The 24,290-nt window shown below is 41.5% G+C and overlaps 1 protein-coding gene across 4 annotated transcripts in view; it reads right to left on the bottom strand.

Annotated features, from left to right (window-relative positions):
• The window catches only part of LOC121540499 (lysine-specific demethylase 4A), a 63,153-nt gene that overhangs the window by 32,422 nt on the left and 6,441 nt on the right, over nucleotides 1-24,290 (bottom strand). For all 4 annotated transcript variants that reach the window (XM_041849417.2, XM_041849415.2, XM_041849416.2 and 1 more), the window contains 8 exons: nucleotides 21,311-21,477; nucleotides 20,993-21,168; nucleotides 17,105-17,219; nucleotides 16,271-16,464; nucleotides 15,894-15,943; nucleotides 15,676-15,779; nucleotides 7,953-8,090; nucleotides 7,443-7,693 (listed from right to left, as the gene is read on the bottom strand). In XM_041849417.2, coding sequence (XP_041705351.1) covers nucleotides 7,443-7,693; nucleotides 7,953-8,090; nucleotides 15,676-15,779; nucleotides 15,894-15,943; nucleotides 16,271-16,464; nucleotides 17,105-17,219; nucleotides 20,993-21,168; nucleotides 21,311-21,451 — 1,169 coding nt within the window. In that variant the 5' untranslated portion in view covers nucleotides 21,452-21,477. The remainder of the gene's footprint in view (nucleotides 1-7,442; nucleotides 7,694-7,952; nucleotides 8,091-15,675; nucleotides 15,780-15,893; nucleotides 15,944-16,270; nucleotides 16,465-17,104; nucleotides 17,220-20,992; nucleotides 21,169-21,310; nucleotides 21,478-24,290) is intronic.

The raw sequence follows: 24,290 nt of genomic DNA on the forward strand, positions 1-24,290 counted from the left end.
TTGTTTCTTGCCTTAAGATGGGCATCATTCACAGGTGATAATATATAATTCACAAGTGATAGGCTAATAGTCACCCATCAGACTATTCTTGATTTAATCTTGTCTTTACATACACTAAATAATATATGTATGAAATTCATTTTGATTTAGAATGGACCATTATCATGCACCTGTCTCGAAACTGGGGCCGTGGGAAAAATACATGTAATCTTTGCACTTAAATAGCGAATGGAGGACGCTTTTCCTGTGGTAAATTTTCATGCCAGCCAGGTAGGCTATACTCCTGTTGTAAAGATAAGCAATGCGCTTAATATTTGCTTAATATTAGGAAAGTTGAGAAATAAATATAGTAGGCCTAGCCTATAGAAAGCTGATGGGATCCTCCTCTTTTTAATTGAGGCCATCACTCCATTTTCTCACGCAATTGCATAGCCTATAGAAATGTTGCGCAATATGAGCTCTCATTAAGTGTTTGATTAGATTTTCGATGACATTTGCATTGATGTCAGACTGATTAGAGGGACAATAGAGTGCTGAGTACCAGGCAGTTAGCAAGTTTGGTAGGCTACTAATGAACATCAGCAGCATCAGAGCTTGGAGAAGCCTAATTACTGTGACTAAACGGTCACATGAAATTTGACTGCCTTCATGAATCGTGACCGCCGGTGTGGCGGTTATATGGTCACTGCAACAGCCCTAGTCAAAGGTCATACACCCAAGACATGCTAACCTCTCACCATTACCAATAACAGGAGAGGTTAGCATGCAGGGTTGGAGATTAATCCAAAACCCACCTGTAGAAGTTGGTTGAATTGACAAGAAAGGCTACTAAAGTGTGACTTTGTCCTCGTGTTTCTTGGCCAGTTACATATTTTGTTAACATGCTATGTTGGTTTTCAATGTGTTTGAGTTTGCTGCAACATTCTGTTGCTAGGAAGACATCGCAGTCTGAGATTTTCTTTTGTCACAGACAAGCGAGTGCCCAAGTTACCACGGTAACAGCCCGTCCTGGGCCAGCTGAGCCTTTGTCTCATCTAATGATTGTGCTTGATTGAGCATGGATCACTCCCCAAAACTATTATTCATTAACTTTTAGTCATTGCTCTCCTAGATTTATTTGTGTGCTTCTACATTTCTACATAGGAGCATTTCATGTACTCCTTGTAAAAAAAGTAAGCGTAGAGCCCTGAACTATAATAATAAATAAACCGTATAACTCAGAATTTTGTGGCAGGGCAGGCACTTTGTTGATTCTTGATGTTCAGTTGTAGAACTGTTTATCTGTTTATATTATTAGATCGATACTGAACAAAAATATAAAACACAACATGCAACAATTTCAACGATTTTACTGAGTTACAGTTCATATAAGGAAATCAGCCAATTTATATCAATTCATTAGGCCCTAATCTTGGGAGCCAGACCCACCCACTGGGGAGAGAGGCCCAGCCAATCAGAATGCGTTTTTTTTCCCACAAAAGGGCTTTATTATAGACAGAAATACTCCTCAGTTTCATCAGCTGTCCAGGTGGCTGGTCTCAGACGATCCCACAGGTGAAGAAGCCGGATGTGGAGGACCTGGGCTGGCGAGGTTACATGTGGTCTGCGGTTGGGAGGCTGGTTGGACATACTGCTAAATTCTCTAAAACAACGTTGGAGGCAGCTTATGGTAGTGAAATGAACATTCAATCTTAGAGTGGCCTTTTATTGTCCCCAGCACAAGGTGCACCTGTGTAATGATCATGCTGTTTAATCAGCTTCTTGATATGCCACACCTGGGATCTTTTCTTTCAGCTCATGAAACATGGGACCAACACTTTACATGTTGCGTTTATATTTTTGTTCAGTGTAAATTATGTCTTTTAACATACATTGGTTAAAAGACACACGTCACAAAATTGAAATGAAATTAAGCAATATACCCCTTTACTTCTTACTAGTAATACAATTCTTGTTTTTGAAACATTAGAAAGCATGCTCATCTGTTTTGTGATTTTTGGTGTAATTAGGGAGAACATTTTGGTTGGTAAAAAATCTGAGTGGCTCGTAGATTTTTTTATCTACCTCCCACAGTGGCTGGTGGACCAAAAATTATTCCCACTCTGTTACATGTGTGATCTTGGACCATCTGTAACTTTCTCGCTCATCATTATTCACAATGAATTCAGGAGTATCCGTAATGATTGTTTAGAAGCATATTCTATTCTTTTTTTACAATAAAAATTACTCCAAAATGACAATACATTATTTACCATTCATTTCTTTAGGGGAAAAAATGAATCAAACAAAACCAAAATGAACTGCATGATGTAGTCATTGCGTGCTAGGAGTATGGGACAAAATACTAAACTTTTGACTACTTTGTTTATAAGAATATTTACGGGTGCCAATCATTTTATTTTATACATTAATTATTGCTCATCTTTATCAAGTGTGTCAATAATTTCGGACCAAACTGTATGTATGTTTGTACACTTTAAGTCGGAAGTTTAAATACACCATAGCCAAATACATTTAAACTAAGTTTTTCACAATTCCTGACATTTAATCCTAGTAAAGATTCCCTGTCTTAGGTCAGTTAAAATGATGTGGTGATCCTAAGAATGTGAAATGTCAGAATAATAATAGAGAGAATGATTTATTTCAGCTTTTATTTATTTCATCAATTCCTAGTGGGTCAGAAGTTTATATACACTAAGTTAGTATTTGGTAGCATTGCCATTAAATTGTTTAACTTGGGTGAAACGTTTTGGGTAGCCTTACACAAGCTTCCCACAATAAGTTGGGTGAATTTTGGCCCATTCCTCCTGACAGAGCTGGTGTAACTGAGTCAGGTTTGTAGACCTCCTTACTCGCACACGCTTTTTCAGTTCTGCCCACACATTTTCTATAGGATTGAGGTCAGGGCTTTGTGATGGCCACTCCAACACCTTAATCTTTGTTGTCCTTACGCCATTTTGCCACAACTTTGGAAGTATGCTTGGGGTCATTGTCCATGTGGAAGACCCATTTGCGACCAAGCTTTAACTTCCTGACTGATGTCTTGAGATGTTGCTTCAATATATCCATATAATTTTTCTCCCACATGATGCCATCTATTTTGTGAAGTGCACCAGTCCCTCCTGCAGCAAAGCACCCCCACAGCATGATGCTGCCACCCCCGTGCTTCACAGTTGGGATAGTGTTCTTCGGCTTGCAATCTCCCCCTTTTTCCTCCAAACATAACGATGGTCATTATGGCCAAACAGTTCTATTTTTGTTTCATCAGACCAGAGGACATTTCTCCCAAAAATATGATCTTTGTCCCCATGTGCAGTTGCAAACCGTAATCTGTCTTTTTTTAATGGCGGTTTTGGAGCAGTGGCTTCTTCCTTGCTGAGCCGCCTTTCAGGTTATGTCGATATAGGACTCATTTTACTGTGGATATAGATAATTTTGTACCTGTTTCATCCAGCATCTTCACAAGGTCCTTTGCTGTTGTTCTGGGATTGATTTGCACTTTTCGCACCAAAGTACATTAATCTCAAGGAGACAGAGCGTGTCTCCTTCCTGAGCGGTATGACGGCTGTGTGGTCCCATGGTGTTCATACTTCCGTACTATTGTTTGTACAGATGAACGTGGTAACTTCAGGCGTTTGGAAATTGCTCCCAAGGATGAACCAGACTTGTGGAGGTCTACAATTTTTCTTCTGAGGTCTTGGCTGATTTCTTTTGATTTTCCCATGATGTCAAGCAAAGAGGCACTGAGTTTGAAGGTAGGCCTTGAAATACATCCACAGGTACACCTCCAATTGACTCACATTATGTCAATTAGCCTATCAGAAGCTTCTAAAGCCATGACATCATTTTCTGGAATTTCCAAGCTGTTTAAAGGCACAGTCAACTTAGCGTATGTAAACTTCTGACCCACTGGAATTGTGATACAGTGAATTATAAGTGAAACAATCTGTCTGTAAACAATTGTTGGAAAAAATTACGTGTGTCATGCACAAAGAAGATGTCCTAACCAACTTGCCAAAACTATAGTTTGTTAACAAGAAATTGGTTGAAAAACAAGTTTTAATGACTCCAACCTAAGTGTATGTAAACTTCCGACTTCAACTGTATGTATGCACGTACAGTGCATTCAGAATGTATTCATACCCATTGACCTTTTCCACATTTTGTTACGTTACAGCCTTATTCTAAAATGGATTAAATAAATACAAATCCTCAATCTACACACAATAACCCATAATGACGAAGCATAAACAGGTTTTTAGAAATGTTTGCAAATTTATTAAAAATTAAAAAACAGAAATAACTTATTTACCTAAGTATTCAGAACCTTTGCTATGAGACTTGAAAATGAGCTCCGGTGCATCCTGTTTCGATTGATCATCCTTGAGATGTTTCTACAACTTGATTGGAGTCCACCTGCGGTACATTCAATTGATTGGACATGATTTGGAAAGGCACACACCTGTCTATATAAGGTCCCACAGTTGACGGTGCATGTCAGAGCAAAGACCAAGCCAAACCATGTCGAGGCACAGATCTGGGGAAGGGTACCAAAAAATGTTGGCAGCATTGAAAGTCCCCAAGAACACAGTGGCCTCCATCATTCTTAAATGGAAGAAGTTTGGAACCACCAAGACTTTTCCTAGAGCTGGCCGCCTGGCCAAACTGAGCAATCGGGGGAGAAGGGCCTTGGTCAGGGAGGTGACCAAGAACCTAATGGTCACTGACAGATCTCCAGTGTTCCTCTGGAGATGGGAGACCGTACAGAAGGACAACCATCTCTGCAGCACTCCACCAATCAGGCCTTTATGGTAGAGTGGCCAAACGGAAGCCACTCCTCAGTAAAAGGCATATGACTGCCTGCTTGGAGTTTGCCAAAAGGCACCTAAAGGACTCTCAGACCATGAGAAACAAGATTCTCTGGTCTGATGAAACCAAGATTGAACTCTTTGGCCTGAATGCCAAGCGTCACGTCTGGAGGATACCTGGCACCCTCCCTACGGTGAAGCATGGTGGTGGCAGCATCATGCTTTTGGGTTGTTTTTCAGCGGCAGGGACTGAGAGACTAGTCAGGATTAAAGGAAAGATGAACAAAGCAAATTACAAAAGAGATCATTGACGAAAACCTGCTCCAGAGCGCTCAGGACCTCAGACTGGGGCGAAGGTTCACCTTCCAACAGGACAACGACCCTAAGCACACAGCCAAGACAAAGCAGGAGTGGCTTAGGAACAAGTCTCTGAATGTCCTTGAGTGGCCCAGCCAGAGCCCGGACTTGAACCGGATCTAACATCTCTGGAGAGACCTGAAAAGAGCTGTGCAGCGACGCTCCCCATCCAACCTGACAGAGCTTGAGAGGATCTGCAGAGAAGAATGGGAGAAACTCCCCAAATACAGGTGTACCAAGCTCGTAGCGTCATACCCAAGAAGACTCAAGGCTGTAATCGCTGCCAAAAGGTGCTTCAACAAAGTACTGAGTAAATGAAAACGTATGTAAATGTGATATTTCTAAAAACCTGTTTTTGCTTTGTCATTATGGGGTATTGTGTGTAGATTGATGAGGGGGGAAAAACTATTTAATCAATTTTAGAATAAGACTAACGTAATAAAATGTGGAAAAAGGCAAGGGGTCTGAAAGTCAGGCAAATCCAGCTGAAAGTTGTGAACAAAGTCGTGATGCATGCTTTTCTGAAGGAATAGCAGCATGTGTACATGGCACAGAGGTGAGAAGAACGGAGGATGTACTATTTACAAACAAACACGTGACTGGGGAACTACGGTAAGCTTCATAATGTAAAATAACGTGACAGGTGAAATAACGTATTGCACAAGTTGACTGCAGGTATTAACTTAAAAAGTAGCTACAAATAACAATTTATTGAAACACTTCAAATAAATAGTTTTGACGGTATTGAAATACAATCCTGTGGCTTTTTCCAAATACCCCGGTATACACTATATACGGTATACCGCTCAAGCTTAATGTATGAATGTATGTATGTATGTATGTATATACATTCACTCACTGGCCAGTTTATTTGATATGCCCATCTAGTACAGGGTCGGATCCCCCTGGACTCCCCTTTGCCTCCAGCCTGAATTCTTCGGGGCATGAAAATGTTGCTCAATTGGTATCAACGGATCTAACGTGTGCCAGAAGAAAAAAATAACATTCCCTACACCACCAGCTTGTACCGTTGACATCAGGCAGGATGGGGCCATGGACTCATGCTGCTGACACCAAATCCTGAGTCTGCCATCAGCATGAAGCAACAGGAACAGGGATTCCGACCAGGCAATGTTTTTCCACTCCTCAATTGTCCAGTGTTGTTGATTGTGTGCCCACAGGAGCCGCTTCTTCTTGTTTTTAGCTGATAGGAGTAGAACCGGTGTGGTCATCTGCTGCAATAGCCCATCCGTGACAAGGACCGACGAGTTGTGCGTTCCGAGATGACGTTCTGCATACCACTGATGTACTGCGCCATTATTTACCCGTTTGTGGCCCGCCTGTTTGCTTGCACGATCTTGCCATTCTCCTTCGACCTCTCATCAACGAGCTGTTTTCGCCAACAGGACTGCGGCTGACTGGATGTTTTTTGTTTGTTGCACCAATCTCGGTAAACCCTAGACACTGTTGTGCGTGAAAAGCCAACGAGGCCGGCCGTTTCTGAGATACTGGAACCAGCGCACCTGACACCGACGATCATACCACGCTCAAAGTCACTTAGGTCACTTGTTTTGCCCATTCTATCGTTCAATCGAACAGTAACTGAATGCCTCAATGCCCGTCTGCCTGCTTTATATAGCAAGCGACGGCCACGTGACTCACTATCTGTAGTAGCAAATGATTTGCACTAAACGGTTTCCATATATATTTCCATATAAATGTTTAACTGGTACCGGGGACCTTCAGACGAGCCTTGTGAGGCCTGTGGGTGTCCTAGAGCAAAACAACTAACATACGTGTTCGTGAGAGTCTCACCTTTCCACAGAGGGGTCATATTAGTAGCACAAACTGTTCGGATGTTACAGACAGAAGTTGGCAGATCGGCTGTACCGACTTCAGACGAGTCCCAAGATGGTGTTCGTGAGTCTCATCTTTCCATGGAGGGGTTTGTAGGCCAAACCATTTGGGCGCTACAGACGATTTTGTGAGAAGACCGATTTCGGGATGTCTCATGGTTTGGCAAACACCGCTCTAGCTCTGTCACCTTTTACCGCAGATGCAGAACAGTGACATCGATGGATGCGGTGGATTGAGACGCATCCGATGCAAAAACAGATATCTCTAGCTTAAAATGACTGATTTTCCTGTGGATTTTTAAAATGCTAAATATATTTTCGCGGGGCGCGGACATCGACTCTAGGGGGTTAACCTACACCAGCTGGAAACAATAACACAAACATGACAGGGTAAGTGAGTACAGTATAGTAAAGTACAGACCTCTTCTCCTCCTGAGCAGTGGTGCCTGGGGTATCCTCCTCCTGGTCAGGGGCCTCGCTGGGGCTTGGACCCTCCTTTCCAGGCTCCCCCGTCTTCTCTCCCTTCAGGAACTCAGCAGCCTCTGGCGTGGGCTTGGAGTGGTCAATAGGAATGTTGTCCTTCCCTGCCTTCCATGCCTTGTAGCGGTCTGGTTGGAACTTCCTAACAAACACATCCATGGAGATCTTCACCATGTCCTTACGGCATGAGCACTGGGAGAGGTAGGACAGGGATTGGTCATGAGAATATAATACAATAAATGCCACTTACCAGACTCTTAGCCAAGGCGACTTACAGTAGAGTAAATGCATGGATTTTTTGTATGTGATCCTTGCTGGAGTTAAACCCACAACCTTGCCTTTGCTAGTGCCATGCTTTTACCAACCACACAGGACCAACCACAGTTCACACACAAAATCATATGACCTGAAATCACGCATTCAATGTGTTCATTCATTTATCTGTACATACCAGTGCGGCTATTTTGCCATAATCAATCCATCGCTGCGTGGCAAAGTTAGTGGACTCCGCACAGTTGAAGCCGTGGTTGAAACCAGCATGGTAGCCGAAAGGGAAGGTCACTATGAACTGGCCTGCCTCCTGGGTGATCTAAACACATAGACACACACAATAAGTCAGAGCACTAATCTAAAGAGGTGGACACTAGGGTTGGTTGATGTCAATCTTTGTCCTATCGTGATTAAGTGCACACAAACATAGTGATATACGATGGTATCGGCCCCTATTGGCCAACCCCCCCCCCCCCAAAAAAAAAGACAGCTAAAAAGGACCGCTAGCGTGAGCTCGCCTGCTACGGGAGGGACCAGCGGAATCATGACAAAATTATTTTAGAGTCAAATCTTTTTTAGTAGCATATTCCTCTCTGTTGGAGCTGTGTCACAAAATAGTTGTGTGTCTGTGTGTGCCGACACGCAAGTGACAGTCAAGGAGCCTCGGCTGCAGAGCACCCAACTCTGCTGTCCCCAGAATTTGATAAATATTCAATGATTCGCATTTGACAAAATGTTAATCTCTTATTAGGCCTAGGCTTCTATACGTTGTAGGTAGGATGTAGCCTACATTGCTAATAATAGGCTATGGAAATAGGCCTACTACACATTGTTTCTTTAATAAGCTTTGCTGAGCTGTACGTTTTCTTTTGACTTCTCATTCGATTTTTCTATCATGATATTGTTTGCTCAATTTCACTTCTTGTTGCCTACATACAGTGCCTTCAGAAAGCATTCATACTGCTTAACTTATTCCACATTTTGTTGTGTTACAACCTGAATTCAAAATGGATTAAATATATTTTCTCACCCATCTACACACAATACCCCATGTTGACAAAGAGAAAACATGTTTTTAGACATTTTTGCACATTTATTGAAAATTAAATACAGAAATATCATTTACTTAAGTATTCACACCCCTTCGCTATGACACTAAATAATTGAGCTCAAGTGCATCCAATTTAGTTTGATCATTCTTGAGATGTCTGTACAGTTTGATTGGAGTCCACCTGTGGCCAATTAAATGCTGCCAAGGCAGCAGCTACTCTTCCTGGGGTCCAGCAAAATTAAGGCAGTTTGTCCCATTTAAAAAACATTACAATACATTCACAGATTTCACAACACACTGTGTGCCCTACTCCACCAATACCACATATCTACAGTACAAAATCCATGTGTATGTGTGTGTATAGTGCGTATGTTATCGTGTGTGTGTATGCATGTGTCCATGTTTGTGTTGCTTCACAGTCCCCGCTGTTCCATAAGGTTGTTTTTTACATCTAATTTTACTGCTTGCATCAGTTACTTGATGTGGAATAGAGTTCCATGTAGGCATGGCTCTATTCAACATGTCAATACCTCTCATAAAAACAAGTAGTGATTAAGTCAATCTCTACTCCACTTTTAGACAGGAGTCATTGACATGCATATTATTAATATTAGCTCTCTGTGTACATCCAAGGGCCAGCCATGTTGCCCTGTTCTGAGCCAATTGCAATTATCCTAAGTCCCTCTTTGTGGCACCTAACCACACGACTGAACAGTAGTCCCGGTGCGACAAAACTAGGGCCTGTAGGACCTGCCTTGTTGATAGTGCTGTTAAGAAGGTAGAGCAGCACTTTATTATGGACAGACATCTCCCCATCTTAGCTACTTTGGTATCAATATGTTTTGATCATGACCGTTTACAATCCAGGGTTACTCCAAGCAGTTTAGTCACCTCAACTTGCTCAATTTCCACATGATTTATTACAATATTTAGTTGAGGTTTAGTGTTTAGTGAATGATTTGTCCCAAATACAATGCTTTTAGTTTTAGAAATATATAGAACTAACTTATTCCTTGCCACCCACTCTGAAACTAACTGCAACTCTTTGTTAAGTGTTGCAGTCATTTCAGTCGCTGTAGTAGCTGACATGTATAGTGTTGAGTAATCTGCATACATAGACACACTGGCTTTTCTCAAAGCCAGTGGCATGTCATTAGTAAAGATTGAAACAAGTAATGTGCCTAGACAGCTGCCCTGGGGAATTCCTGATTCTACCTGGATTATGTTGGAGAGGCTTCCAATAAACACCCTATGTGTTGTTTTCTTAGACAGGTAACTCTGTATCCACAATATAGCAGGGGGTGTAAAGCCCATTACACATATGTTTTTCCAGCAGCAGACTATGATCGATAATGTCAAAAGACATTTACATTACATTACATTTTAGTCATTTAGCAGACGCTCTTATCCAAAGCGACTTACAGTTAGTGAATACATATTTTTTTTATACTGGCCCCCCGTGGGAATCGAACCCACAACCCTGGCGTTGCAAACGCCATGCTCTATCAACTGAGCTACATCCCTGTATTGTATTGTAAAAGACGCACCGAAGTCTAACAAAACAGCCCCCACAATCTTTTTATCATCAATTTCTCTCAGCCAATCATCATTTGTGTTAGTGCTGTGCTTGTTGACTGTCCTTCCCTATAAGCATGCTGAAAGTTTGTTGTCAATTTGTTTACTGTAAAATAGCATTGTATCTGGTCAAACATCATTTTTTTCAAAAAGTTTACTAAGGGATGGTAAAGGCGCTTTACTATCCTTAGGTAGCGTAATGACTTTTGCTTCCCTCCAAGCCCGGTGGCACACACATTCTAGTAGGCTTAAATTGAAAATATGGCAAATAGGAGTGGCAATATAGTCCACTATTATCCTCAGTAATTTTTCATCCAAGTTGTCAGACCCCGGTGGCTTGTCATTGTTGATAGACAACAATACTTTTTTCACCTCTTCCACACTCACTTTACGGAATTCAAAATTACAATGCTTGTCAGAAATACTTGGATGTGTAGTGTTTGCTAATCTTGCCAATTAACAATTCATTAAAGTAGTTGGCAATATCAGTTGGTTTTGTGATGAATGAGCGATCTGATTCAATGAATGATGGAGCTGAGTTTGCCTTATTTTTATTTATTTTTTCATTTAAGGTGCTCCAAAGCATTTTACTATCATTCTTTGTGTCATTTATATTTGTTTCTTCTTCTTTTTATTCAGTTTAGTTACATGATTTCTCAATTTGCAATACGTTTGCCAATCGGTTGTGCAGCCAGACTTATTTGCCATTCCTTTTGCCTCATCCCTCTCAACCATACAATGTTTCAATTCCTCATCAATCCACGGGGATTTAACAGTTTTTACAGTCATTTTCTTAAATGGGTGCATGCTTATTAGTAATGGAATAAGCAATTTCATAAATGTGTCAAGTACAGTGTCTGTTTGCTCCTCATTACACACCACGGACCAACAAATATTCTTTACATCAACAACATAGGAATCACTACATAACTTATTGTATGACCGCTTATACACTATATTAGGCCCAGCCTTTGGAACTTTGGTTTTCCTAGATATGGCTACTATACTGTGATCACTACATCCAATGGATCTGGATACTGCTTTCAAGCAAATTTCTGAAGCATTAGTAAAGATGTGATCAATACATGTTGATGATTTCATTCCTGTGCTGTTTGTTACTACCCTGGTAGGTTGACTGATAACTTGAACCAGGTTGCAGGCACTGGTTACAGTTTGAAGCTTTTTCTTGAATGGGCAGCTTGATGAAAGCCAGTCAATATTTAAAATCACCCAGAAAATATACCTCTCTGTTGATATCACATACATTATCAAACATTTCACACATGTTTTCCAGATAATGACTGTTAGCACTTGGTGGTCTATAGCAGCTTCCCACCAGAATGGGTGAGGCAGATTAACCTGTAGCCATATTACTTAAACAGTATTTAACTGGATTCGGAGAACCCTTTATGGACGGGCGAGAGGCAGGAAAACTTGAGCCCATTGCTCCCGACGTCTAGTGCAGGCACCGCTCGATCCAGAGCAGGGATGGAAGGTTTCCGACGTCAACTTCGAAATCGTAGTAGTAGGCATTGCGGCCGCAGACACAGGAACCCCCAGCGACGAAGTTGCAGGAAGATCAGGCTCCAGGACGGCGAAACTACAGTGGCTTGCGAAAGTATTCACCCCCTTTGGCATTTATCCTATTTTGTTGCTTTACAACCTGGAATTAAAATTGATTTTTTGGGGGTTTGTATCATTTAATTTACACAACATGCCTACCACTTTGAAGATGCAAAATATGTTTTATTGTGAAACAAACAAGAAATAAGACAAAAGCACTGAAAACTTGAGCGTGCATAAGTATTCACCCCCCCCAAAGTCAATACATTGTAGAGCCACCTGTTACAGCAATTACAGCTGCAAGTCTCTTGGAGTATGTCTCTATAAGCTTGGCACATCTAGCCACTGGGATTTTTGTCCATTCTTCAAGGAAAAACTGCTCAGCTCCTTCAAGTTGGATGGGTTCCGCTGGTGTACAGCAATCTTTAAGTCATACTACAGATTCTCAATTGGATTGAGGTCTGGTCTTTGACTAGAACATTCCAAAACATTTAAATGTTTCCCCTTAAACCACTCGAGTGCTGCATTAGCAGTATGCTTAGGGTCATTGTCCTGCTGGAAGGTGAACCTCCATCCCAGTCTCAAATCTCTGGAAGACTGAAACAGTTTTCCCTCAAGACTTTCCCTGTATTTAGCGCCATCCATCATTCCTTCAAATTCTGACCAGTTTCCCAGTCCCTGCCGATGAAAAACATGCCCACAGCATGATGCTACCACCACCATGCTTCACTGTGGGGATGGTGTTCTCAGGGTGATGAGAGGTGTTGGGTTTGCGCCAGACATAGCATTTTCCTTGATGGCCAAAAAGCTCAATTTTAGTCTCATCTGACCAGAGTACCTTCTTCCATATGTTTGGGGAGTCTCCCACATGCCTTTTGGCGAACACCAAACGTGTTTGCTTATTTTTTTTCTTTAAGCAATGGCTTTTTTCTGGCCACTCTTCAGTAAAGCCCAGCTCTGTGGAGTGTATGGCTTAAAGTGGTCCTATGGACAGATACTCCAATCTCCGCTGTGGAGCTTTGCAGCTCCTTCAGGGTTATCTTTGGTGTCTTTGTTGCCTCTGATTAATGCCCTCCTTGCCTGGTCCATGAGTTGTGGTGGGCAGCCCTCTTTGGCAGGTTTGTTGTGGTGCCATTTTCTTTCCATTTGTTTATAATGGGTTTTAAATGGTGCTCCGTGGGATGTTCAAAGTTGTGGATATTTTTTTATAACCCAACCCTGATCTGTACTTCTCCACAACTTTGTCCCTGACCTGTTTGGAGAGCTCCTTGGTCTTCATGGGGCCGCTTGCTTGGTGGTGCCCCTTGCTTAGTGGTGTTGCAGACTCTGGGGCCTTTCAGAACAGGTGTATATATACACTGAGATCATGTGACCGATCATGTGACACTTAAATAAAGTCCACCTGTGTGCAATCTAACTAATTATGTGACTTCTGAAGGTAATTGATTGCACCAGATCTTATTTAGGGGCTTTATAGCAAAGGGGGTGAATACATATGTACGCACCACTTTTCTATTATTTATTTTGTAGACGTTTTTGAAACAAGTTATTTTTTTCACTTCACTTCACCAATTTGGACTATTTTGTGTATGTCCATTACATGAAATCCAAATAAAAATCCATTTAAATTAAATTACAGGTTGTAATGCAACAAAATAGGAAAAAACGCCAAGGGGTTGAATACTTTTGCAAGGCACTGTAATCCTCGGTAAGTAAACAACTGCCGCATTGGAACTCCGAGTGATCCGGTTTGTCCCGACACAAAGCGTAATAGATACAGCTCCTACAGCACTGGAACCGTTCATTTATTTCTCCAGACAAAGAGGGCTCCATTACAAAACTCATCTGGTACCAACTTCGTTAGCTTGATGGCTAGCAGCTTAACGTCTCTGTCAAGCAGGCTTCAACCTGTCTGTTAAGCGGGATTCTGGGACAATAAATATCATTCCTAGCTGTTAAAAGAAACACACCTGTTTATATAAGGTCCCACAGTCGACAGTGCATGTCAGAGCAGAAACTATACCATGAAGTCCAAAGAACTGTCTGTAGATCTCAGAGATAGAATTGTGATGAGGCATATATCTGAGGAAGGGTATAAAAAATGTCTGGAGTGTTGAACGTTTGGGAAATTGAAATAATATGGAACTACCCAGACTCTGCCTAGAGCTGGCCGTCCGACCAAACTGAGCAACCGGGCAAGAAGGACCTTGGTCAAGGAGGTGACCACTCTGACAGAACTACAGAGTTTCTTGGCTGAGATGGGAGAACCTGCCAGAAGGACAACAGTCTCTACAGCATTTCACCAATCTGGGCTTTATTGGAGAGTGGCCAGACGAAAGCCACTCCTGAGAAAACATGATAGCACACCTGGAGTTTGCAAGAAAACAGATTTTACCCTTTGGCCTGAATGCAAAACATTATGTCTGGTGAAAATCAGGCTACCACCATCCCTACCGTGAAGCATAGTGATGGCAGTATCACAGGTATTGTATGTAGATGGGTGAGAAAAAAATATATTTAATCAATTTTGAATTCAGGCTGTAACATCAAAAATGTGGAATAAGTCAAGGGGTATGAATACTTTCTGAAGGCATTGCATGTGTCACTCAAAATAAGGCTGTGATAGACAATCGCCTATAGACTGACTTTCACAATTGTTCCCCTTTTAAAGCTGCAACTTTAGGACATTTGAACACTATTAGAATAGCCTATTTGGGAAATACTCTTCGTAACTTTAACTTTGATAGGCTATTTTAAATTACTAGGATTTGGCATTTGGCCGTTTGGTTCGCAATGGCAAGGAGGAGTGATGCATCATTTATTTTATAATACAGTTGAGCAAAGCTTAGTCTAAGGTTAATTAAAACTACTCGTTCAATTTAGCTATTGTTCGTTTTACCTCTATCCTTATTAACTTAGGCCTATCTTGTTTTTAGGTTATTCAAAATCACAACTTTCTGAGATAGCCTAGAACTCCGTCAGATAAATTCATTGTTTGATCATGAAGTAGCGTGGTGGGAGAAAGTCAGCATGCATAAACAGTCAGATTCATATAATATGGCGAGAAAACACCAAATTAGATTTTTTAAATAATTAAACACCGGAGTGTCCGGCTATATGGCCCAGATAATCCGACATTGAGAGAGAAAAAAACAAAACAATTCTAACTGGACATTTTGTGCTGCTTTGAAGAAAATCTTCACTCTGTCTACATTGTTTTCTTACATTCTGTAAATTGTTTAACATATTTATTGAAATAGGTTAACTATTTACTGCGTGGTGCCAGTCATGTTGAAATAGGCTATACATTGTCTGTCACATCACGATGTCATCACCAACAACGATGGCTGTCAAGCATCTTTGATATCCAATACTATCGTTATATCGCCCAGCCCAAGTGGATCCATTACATACAATACTATTATTGAAAACACTACTATTATTACTCCTAAAACAGTCAAATCATGCCACTGTAACAACCTACTGTATACCCAAAAAAGTTTAGGTCAGTAAAGCGGATTGTATTATGCCATTGAAAGATGGGGCGGCAGGTAGCTTAGTGGGTAAGAGCGTTGTGCCAGTAACCGAAAGGTTAATCCCCGAGCCGACTAGGTGAAAAATATGTCGATGTGCCCTTAACCCTAATTGCTCATGTAAGTCGCTCTGGATAAGAGCGTCTGCTGAATGACTAAAATGTAAATGAAAGAGAGGTCACCTTCTCAAATGGTATGCCATATTTCTTCAGGATGGAGGGTGAGATTAGAGTCATCTTGTGCCGCAGGAAAGCTTCACAGCTCTGAGCACTCCCAGGGAAAAACCCTGCATGAGAAGAAGTCAATTATGTTAGGAATTCTGCTGACTACTGTCTGGACATAGAACATATTGATTAACAATAAGGAATGAGGATCAATGAGGAAATTCCTTTTCAAGTACCTTTAGTGAGACGCTCCAATCTCTTCCCATGTTCAGGGGGAACAACATACCTGTGGAGATATAAGAGCAACTATGTAAGTGGTAGTCAAGATGCTATGTGTTAGGTAAGTAAGTAAATCAAATAAGCTTTGTCCTAGCCAGAGCGGCCCATTGGGTAGGAGCCAATCTCCTTTTTCTGTAGCATGAAGCAGCTTGATGTACACATCCTGGACAGGACACTAGTGTTGGGTGTTACGTATAATAACAACCCACACACACACACGTTTCATTTGTAAGCTGTAAAATCGACATACAGTAAATATCTATTGGTATAACTTCACTGCACTGAACCTTGTGTGTTTATTTTCTAACTGTGCAAAATAAATCAAAAACTTTACCAGGACTTGGGCTCTCCAAAGTGAAGGTAGTTGATGCTGTAGAGATCCATGTCTTCAGTGTGCCAGGCGAAGGTACTCTTCCACATGCCAAAATACAGGTAAGGAGTGTTTACCCCTTTGATCTTGATCCCACTCTCCCTCTCCACCGTGTCCAGGATAGTGTTCAGATGACCAATGTTCCACTCTGTCACATCCTAGGAGAGATAGAGCAGAGATGATGTTAGAGACAATGTTGTTAAAGGCCCAGTGTGGTTGAGGTTGGAAAAATACTGTGAAATTGTGAAAATTATGATAATGCCCTTTCTGTGTAAGAGCTGTTTGAAAAGGCAGCCTGAAATGTCAGCCTGTTGTGGGGCGATGGAGTTTTGGCCTGCTGGTGACATCACCTGCCGTTAAATTAGTTAATAGACCAATAAGAAAGAAAGACAGTTCCAAACCAATAACAGCTATTTTTCAGTTTCTCTCCCCACTCAGACCACTTCCAGATAATCCTAGCAGAATTCTTGCTTGAGAAATTGCTCTTTGCTGAGAAGCTATTTGTTTATTTTTCACCATTTTAATTGAAAACAATCACAGTTGTACAATCACAAGATACTAATTGATACCCAGAAATGATTTGATATTGAGATAAAAACAGCTGATTTTGACCTTTAAGGGTGAGGACATTGACATTTAAACAGAAGGTTGTGGGTTCAAATCCGAAGTGGAGCCAAATGGAGGGCTGATGTTTGGAGAATACATTGGTAAAGTAAAAGCTGGTTTAATGACAGTGAATGGTCTATTGAAATAGAATTAGAACATGGAATGGTCATGGAATGAGATGGAATCACTCACTGGATCATAGAGTGTTCCATTGACATCCGCTCCATAGAGAGGGGGGTTAAAAGTCAGGTTCTTCCAAAACTTTCTCTCCAGCTCATCAAAATCCACATATCGGGGGTTACAGAACCTACAACAACAAAGGTAACAGAAGATAGCTAAACAAGTAGGAATGTATATCTTTCCTTTTCAAGACGATTCGGTACTTATCTAGATACATGCCATGGGATTCAATACAATACAGGAACAATACGTTTTAGTTTGAAACGATTCGGTGTGATTCGGTTTGATTAAAGAATGAATTGATGCGATTCGGTTCGATGCACTAACATTTGTTGCATAAACACATTCATTTCCATTTAAAATTTAAATCTGCTGCTGATGGAGCTCATGTGTGTGTAAAATATGTATGTCTTTGGTGTAGGCTTGGGCGGTATACCATATAACGGGGTATTTGGAAAAACCCATAGGATGGTTTTTCAATATTGTCAATACTATTTCTTTTAAGTTTTTCAATACATTTTAATATTTGTAGCTACTTTTTAAGTTAATACCTGCAGTCAACTTCTGCAATATGTTAGGAGATAAAGCAGATTGCGTTCTTAATTTCACCTATCACATTATTTTACATTATGAAGATTACCGAAGTTCCCCAGAAAAGTTGAGCCAGTCACGTATTTGTTTGTAAATAGAATAGCGGGAGAAAGCAGGAGCTGGTGAGTCCAAAGCGTTCTATATCTTTCGGCGAGCCTCTGTTGTGCGGTGCACGAGGTGATGAAGTTACACTTGTATGCAATTCACTACTAAATGTTTGCCATAAGGCATCTTATAATGGATTTATGCCAGAAGTCAAAAAAGCTCTGGATGAGTTGTGTACAGTTGCCATTTTTTCCCTGTGCTTCCTACTAGCTTTTTTTCCCTCCTCCAATCTCCTCCGTGTACACAGAAAAGCATGCATCGCAACTTTGTTCATTTCCACAATTTCTCTCACTCACTTTCGCTTGGAAATGTCCACACTCACCAAAAATGACATTCAGTAGCTACTATCTATGCTTATCTGGATTTGCAATTAGTTATGTTGGTTTTCGCTCGTTTAGCTAAAACCGTCTATGTGATGTCGCTATTAGTTTGTGCTAATTTTGTTAGTATTCTGGTAATAGAGGCCCAATGGGCTACTGTTTCGTTTTTGGCGCCCCTTGTGGGCTACTCAGGTAATATCGTAAATCCAGGGATGAGAGAAGGACGGTATGACGATATGAAAACCTGGATACCGCCCAAGCCTACTATGGTGTATGTACTATGTATTAGTGCTGAGCGATTAACTGAAATGTAATTAACTTGTTATTTTTGCAGATTAAGTGTTTGAGCTAGTAATGTATCAATATTTATCATATACAAATTAGCCTTGATATAGCCAATGAATATATACAGTGCATTCGGAAAGTATACACACCCCTTTACTTTTTCCACATTTTGTTACGTTACAGCTTTATTCTAGAATGGATTTCTTTTTATGTCCTCAATCCACACACAATAACCCATAATGACAGAGCGAAAACAGTTTTTTATTTTACTAATTTAAAACAGAAATACCTTATTTACATAAGTAGTCAGGCCCTTTGCTATGAGACTCGAAATTGAGCTCAGGTACATCCTGTTTCCATTGATCATCCCTGAGATGTTTCTACAATTTGATTGGTGTCCACCTGTGGTAAATTCAATTGATTGGACATGATTTGAAAAGACACACGCCTGTCTATATATGGTCCCACAGTTGACAGTGCATGTCAGAGCAAAAACCAAGCCATGAGGTCGAAGGAATTGTCCGTAGAGCTCTGAGACAGCATTGTGTCGAGGCACAGATCTAGGGAAGGTACCAAAAAATTTCTGCAGCATTGAAGGACCCCATCATTCTTAAATGTAAGAAGTTTGGAATCACCAAGACTCTTCCTAGAGCTGGCCGCCCAGCCAAACTGAGCAATCGGGGGAGAAGGGCCTTGGTCGGGGAGGTGACTAAGAACCCGATGGTCACACTGACAGAGCTCCAGAGTTCCTCTGTGGAGATGGGAGAACCTTCCAGAAGCACAACAATCTCTGCAGCACTCCACCAATCAGGTCTTTATGGTAGAGTGGCCAGACAGAAGCCACTCCTCAGTAAAAGGCACATGACAGCCCGCTTGGAATTTGCCAAAAAGGCACATAGAGGACTCTCAGACCATGAGAAACAAGATTATCTGGTCTGATGAAACCAAGATTGAACTCTTTGCCCTGAATGCCAAGCATCATGTCTGGAGTAAACCTGGCACCATCCCTTCGGTGAAGCATGGTGGTGGCAGCATCATGCTGTGGGGATGTTTTTCAGCGGCAGGGACAGGGAGACTAGTCAGGATCGAGGGAAAGATGAACAGAGAAAAGTACAGAGAGATCCTTGATGAAAACCTGCTTCAGAGCGCTCATGACCTCAGACTGGGGCAAAGGTTCACCTTCCAACAGGACAACGAACCTAAGCACACTGCCAAGACAACGCAGGAGTGGCTTCGGGACAAGTCTCAATGTCCTTGAGTGGCCCAGCAACAGCCAGGACTTGAATCCGATCTAACATCTCTGGAGAGACCTGAAAATAGCTGTGCAGCATCTAACCTGACAGACCTTGAGAGGAACTGCAGATAAGAATGGGAGAAACTCCCCGAATACAGCTGTGCCAAGCTTGTACCGTCATACCCAAGAAGATTTGATGCTATAATCGCTTCCAAAAGGTGTTTCAACAAAGTACTGAGTAAAGGCTCTGAATACTTATGTAAATGTGATATTTCCATTTTAAAAAAATCATAAATGAGCTTTGTCATTATGGGGTATTGTGTGTACATTGATGTGGGGGGTAACAATTTAATCAATTTTAGAATAAGGCTGTAACGTAACAACATTTTGAAAAAGTCAAGGTGTCTAAATACTTTCCGAAGGCACTGTAGGTGTTCCTTTTGTCCAGGTGGGAAAGGGCAGTGTGGAGTGCGATTGAGATTGCGTCATCTGTGGATCTGTTGGGGCGGTATGCAAATTGGAGTGGGTCTAGGGTTTCTGGGATGATGGTGTTGATGTGAGCCATGACCAGCCTTTCAAAGCACTTCATGGCTACCAACGTGTGTGCTACGGGATGGTAGTCATTTAGGCAGGTTAACTTCGCTTTCTTGGGCACACAGACTATGGTGGTCTGCTTGAAACATGTAGGTATTACAGACTCGGTCAGGGAGAGGTTGAAAATGTCAGTGAAGACACTTGCCAGTTGGTCTGCGCATGCTCTGAGTACACGTCCTGGTAGTCCGTCTGGCCACGCGGTCTTGTGAATGTTGACCTGTTTAAAGGTCTTGCTCACGTCGGCTACGGAGAGCGTGATCACACAGTCGTCCGGAACAGCTGGTGCTCTCATGCATTCTTCAGTGTTGCTTGCCTCGAAGCAAGGATAAAAGGCATTTAGCCCGTCTGGTAGGCTCGCGTCACTGGGCAGCTCGCGGCTGGGTTTCCCTTTGTAGTCCGTAATAGTTTGCAAGCCATGGCACATCCGACGAGCGTCAGAGCCGGTGTAGTAGTATTCAATCTTAGTCCTATATTGACGCTTTGCCTGTTTGACGGTTCGTCTGAGGGCATAGCGGGATTTCTTATAAGCGTCCGGATTAGTGTCCCGCTCCTTGAAAGCGTCAGCTCTAGCCTTTAGCTCGGTGCGGATGTTGCCTGTAATCCATGGCTTCAACAGTGTTTTGAGAAATAAAACCAATATTAAAACCATGTGTAGCCTATAACTATGCATCATGTGTCCTATAACATGTACCATGTGTATAACTATGTTAACATTGAGTACTATGTTACAACCATGTGTATAACCATGTGTTTAACAGTGTGAAAGCTCACTTGTCTGTGTTGGCAGTCTTGCGGAACTCCCGGACTGTCATGGGTTTCTTTTGGATGTTGTACTGTGTGAAGAGACCGGACTGGCCAGTCACCACTTGCTGTATAGGAGCAGGGATCACCAGGTCATCTATGTCATCATAGGTACGTCTGGGCTTCCAGTCTTTGGGTGGAATAACCTGCAACACACACAAAACACATAGCATTGTCTTACAATTCATGCAGAGTGTATTCTTTATAAAATGGGATATAAACATTAGAAACATAGAATGATGAATGCTTATGATCTTCAGAAATACACACACACGCACGCACACTAACCTTAGCCATTCCAGCTCGGTGAGCTCCTTGTGACTCCATGTAGGCGATGTAACGGCTGAAGTCCTTAAACTCCTCCTTCGTAGGGTGAAAGGTGATGATCCTGGAGCCAGGAGTCTGCTGGGACGCAGTGTCTGTCGCCATCCTTGAGTCGCTCTGATCTGCAGACACTGGACAAGAGAGAACATATGTTTTGGTGTTGATCTGATCACATTTAGATAGCCAATGCTTCACCTCTGACTTATCATTTTGTGGTAAAGGAAAGGTTCACCCATTTTGAATGTTATTGTTTTCGTGCATCTCTGAGTGATGTTCTATCGATTCCCTGGGTCATTTCATGTTGTCATGTGTATCTTAGTTATTGGCGTTCAAGCAGGCAGAAATCCAGCCGGTATGCCGTAGCACCGTGATAAAGTCGCTCTCACTACACTGAAAGTTAATAGGAATACAGTTTATATCGCGGAAACTTCTATCATACATGTCAGATTTCAATACTGGCCGATATCATAACTCAGGAGGATGTCTTCTCTCGAATGAACCATTGATATTTTTGCGATATTCCTACCTCAAGAAATGCGTTATTTAACAGAGGGTCTAGCACATTTTTCCTATTTGTCTGCCTCTTTAGTCCAGGGTCCATTGTATGATGCCGTTGTCAGAGAGATTATAGAAAGGAGATAGGAATTAAGGAATGTATAAGGCCCCACCCAGCAGACTGTCAACCAATTGCATTCACGTGGTCATGCTGCATCACGCGGTTGCTAAACTAATCGTCACACATCCCTTCTCAAAGTCAGTGTGTCGAGAAACGCGCGTATTTTCCTCGAAAGTACGTAATGTCACGATTCCAAAGCTATACGTTACTACAGATGGCAAGTTAATTATCATCACGGAAAATATTTGTAATGTTGTACTTCTTGCTGAAATTGATAGTGCAGTTTGTTTAGCCGATTTTACAGTTAACTAGCTACGTTACATGCTGATATTGTCTTTGGTATTATTGTGTGTAGCTACGTTTGCTTGCTAGCTAGCTAGCTAGCTAGCTAGCCAGCTAGCTAGCCAGCCAGGCCATAGAGAGAGCATTGCTGATTTTGTAGTTGATTTGCGCTGCAACAGATTTCCACAAGAGATTTTCCATATTGCTACCAACCTTATTTTAACGACAAAATATTAGTGTTATTTAACACTGTAAATTAAAGGAATTAGTGGTTTTGGGTGGATTCTTCCTTTAAGTTTGAGGGCTTCTCACATGGGTCTAGTTATCAGGAATAATTAGTAAATATTTTTGTACAAATGTTTTAATTAATTTTTCAAACAATATAAACCACACATAGACAAAAAACTATAGACAGACAAACAAACACTGATGACATAACACCTGCTCAGACCCACATGTCCCCACCGTTTCAACTTCTAGTGCTTCTAAGACTTTATGCCATATGACCTCAAATTGCTCTATTCTGTTTCTCTCTCTGTAGCCCATATGTTTTCAATATTTAAATAATACATTTGATTCATGCACTGTCTTAACGATTGTAATTTGATTTCCAGTTTTTAAACAAATAATTTCAAAATGATTTACGAGAAAAGTACAGTCCAACCCATTGAGTATCTCACCACACCCTCATATGCCATGTCTTGAAATATGCAGATAGACAGATTAAAAGTACATTGATATTGTAATACTTCTGACAGCCAACTAATTCCGCCCATAACTTTTGGACTTTATAGCATTCCCAGAAGGAATGAATCATTAAGTCACTGTTAGTTTTACACTTAAGACATGACTCTGCCGTTGTGCTATAGCATTTGTGAATTTTGTCTTTGTATAATAAATTATATCGGGAATAATTGTAATGGACTGTAGCATTGCATCGTTGATAACATGTACAGTCTCGATCACCTGTCACCCCCTACGGTTTATGTGTAAAGGACATCACACTGCTTGCTTAGCGAGTACCACTTCCTTTCCGATTCAGCCCACACCTGGCGCGAACTCGGGACCTCTGCCTTGCAAGCACACGTGACCACCCTCCTGATGGGTCTTACCAGACGGTGCAACACGAAAAGCTAGCAATTCGGCGGCACAAGTGGGGACACTTCAGGCTGTTTCACACATCCCCATGTGCTACATATGTACAAAGTTCATCTTACTATGGAAACTAACTAGCTAATGATTTAATATTGCAAACACAGGATGTAACAGTTACACTTGATTAGCACACGCAATAGCTTCACCCCCTAATGTTATATAATAATAATAATAAATACAATTTCTATAGCGCGTTACATAATCTCAAAGCACTTCAAAAGCAAAAAACAAACAAGCAATACAGGTACAGCATCATGAGTAGCCTAGCTATAGTTAGGTCAACCAATAGAGGCCATGTCTTTGAGTGTATGCATCCTCCAAAGGATGGAGGGACAGTTCATGGCTTGATCAGAGGAAGGTGGTCAGGGAATGGTTGAGGAAGAGTCTGGTGACAATCATGTAGAGCATGGTTCCCAACCTTTTTTGGGTACTGTACCCCTAAAAACACTGCATGAAGTACACCCTCATGCGCGTGCGACCGACGTGATTCATAGATTAGGTGTACGTTTTACAAAAAAAATGGTTTATGCACCCAGTCAAGTTTGGCAGACTTGTTTTCAATGTCAGGGAAGTAGGAGTTGAACTCTCTGTTGAGTTTGGATAAATGTGAGCTTACTATTTGCACCATAGGAGCTCTATCAAAATCCCCTGTAGCAAGGTAGGGGTCAAGCTGCTGGAAACAACTTATATCCCCATCTTCACACTTCCTTTCCTAGAGTTTGATCTCCGTGAATCTACACACTTTGTCATACATGTTTAGAATGTGTGTGTCTTTACCTTGCAGAGTAAGATTCAGGTTGTTGCCCCGTGTAGCTCAGTTGGCAGAGCATGGCGCTTGCAACCCCAGGGTTGTAGATTTGTTTCCCACAGGGGGCCAGTATGAAAATGTAT

This window comes from Coregonus clupeaformis, chromosome 26, assembly GCF_020615455.1.
Source record: "Coregonus clupeaformis isolate EN_2021a chromosome 26, ASM2061545v1, whole genome shotgun sequence".
NCBI lineage: Eukaryota > Metazoa > Chordata > Actinopteri > Salmoniformes > Salmonidae > Coregonus > Coregonus clupeaformis.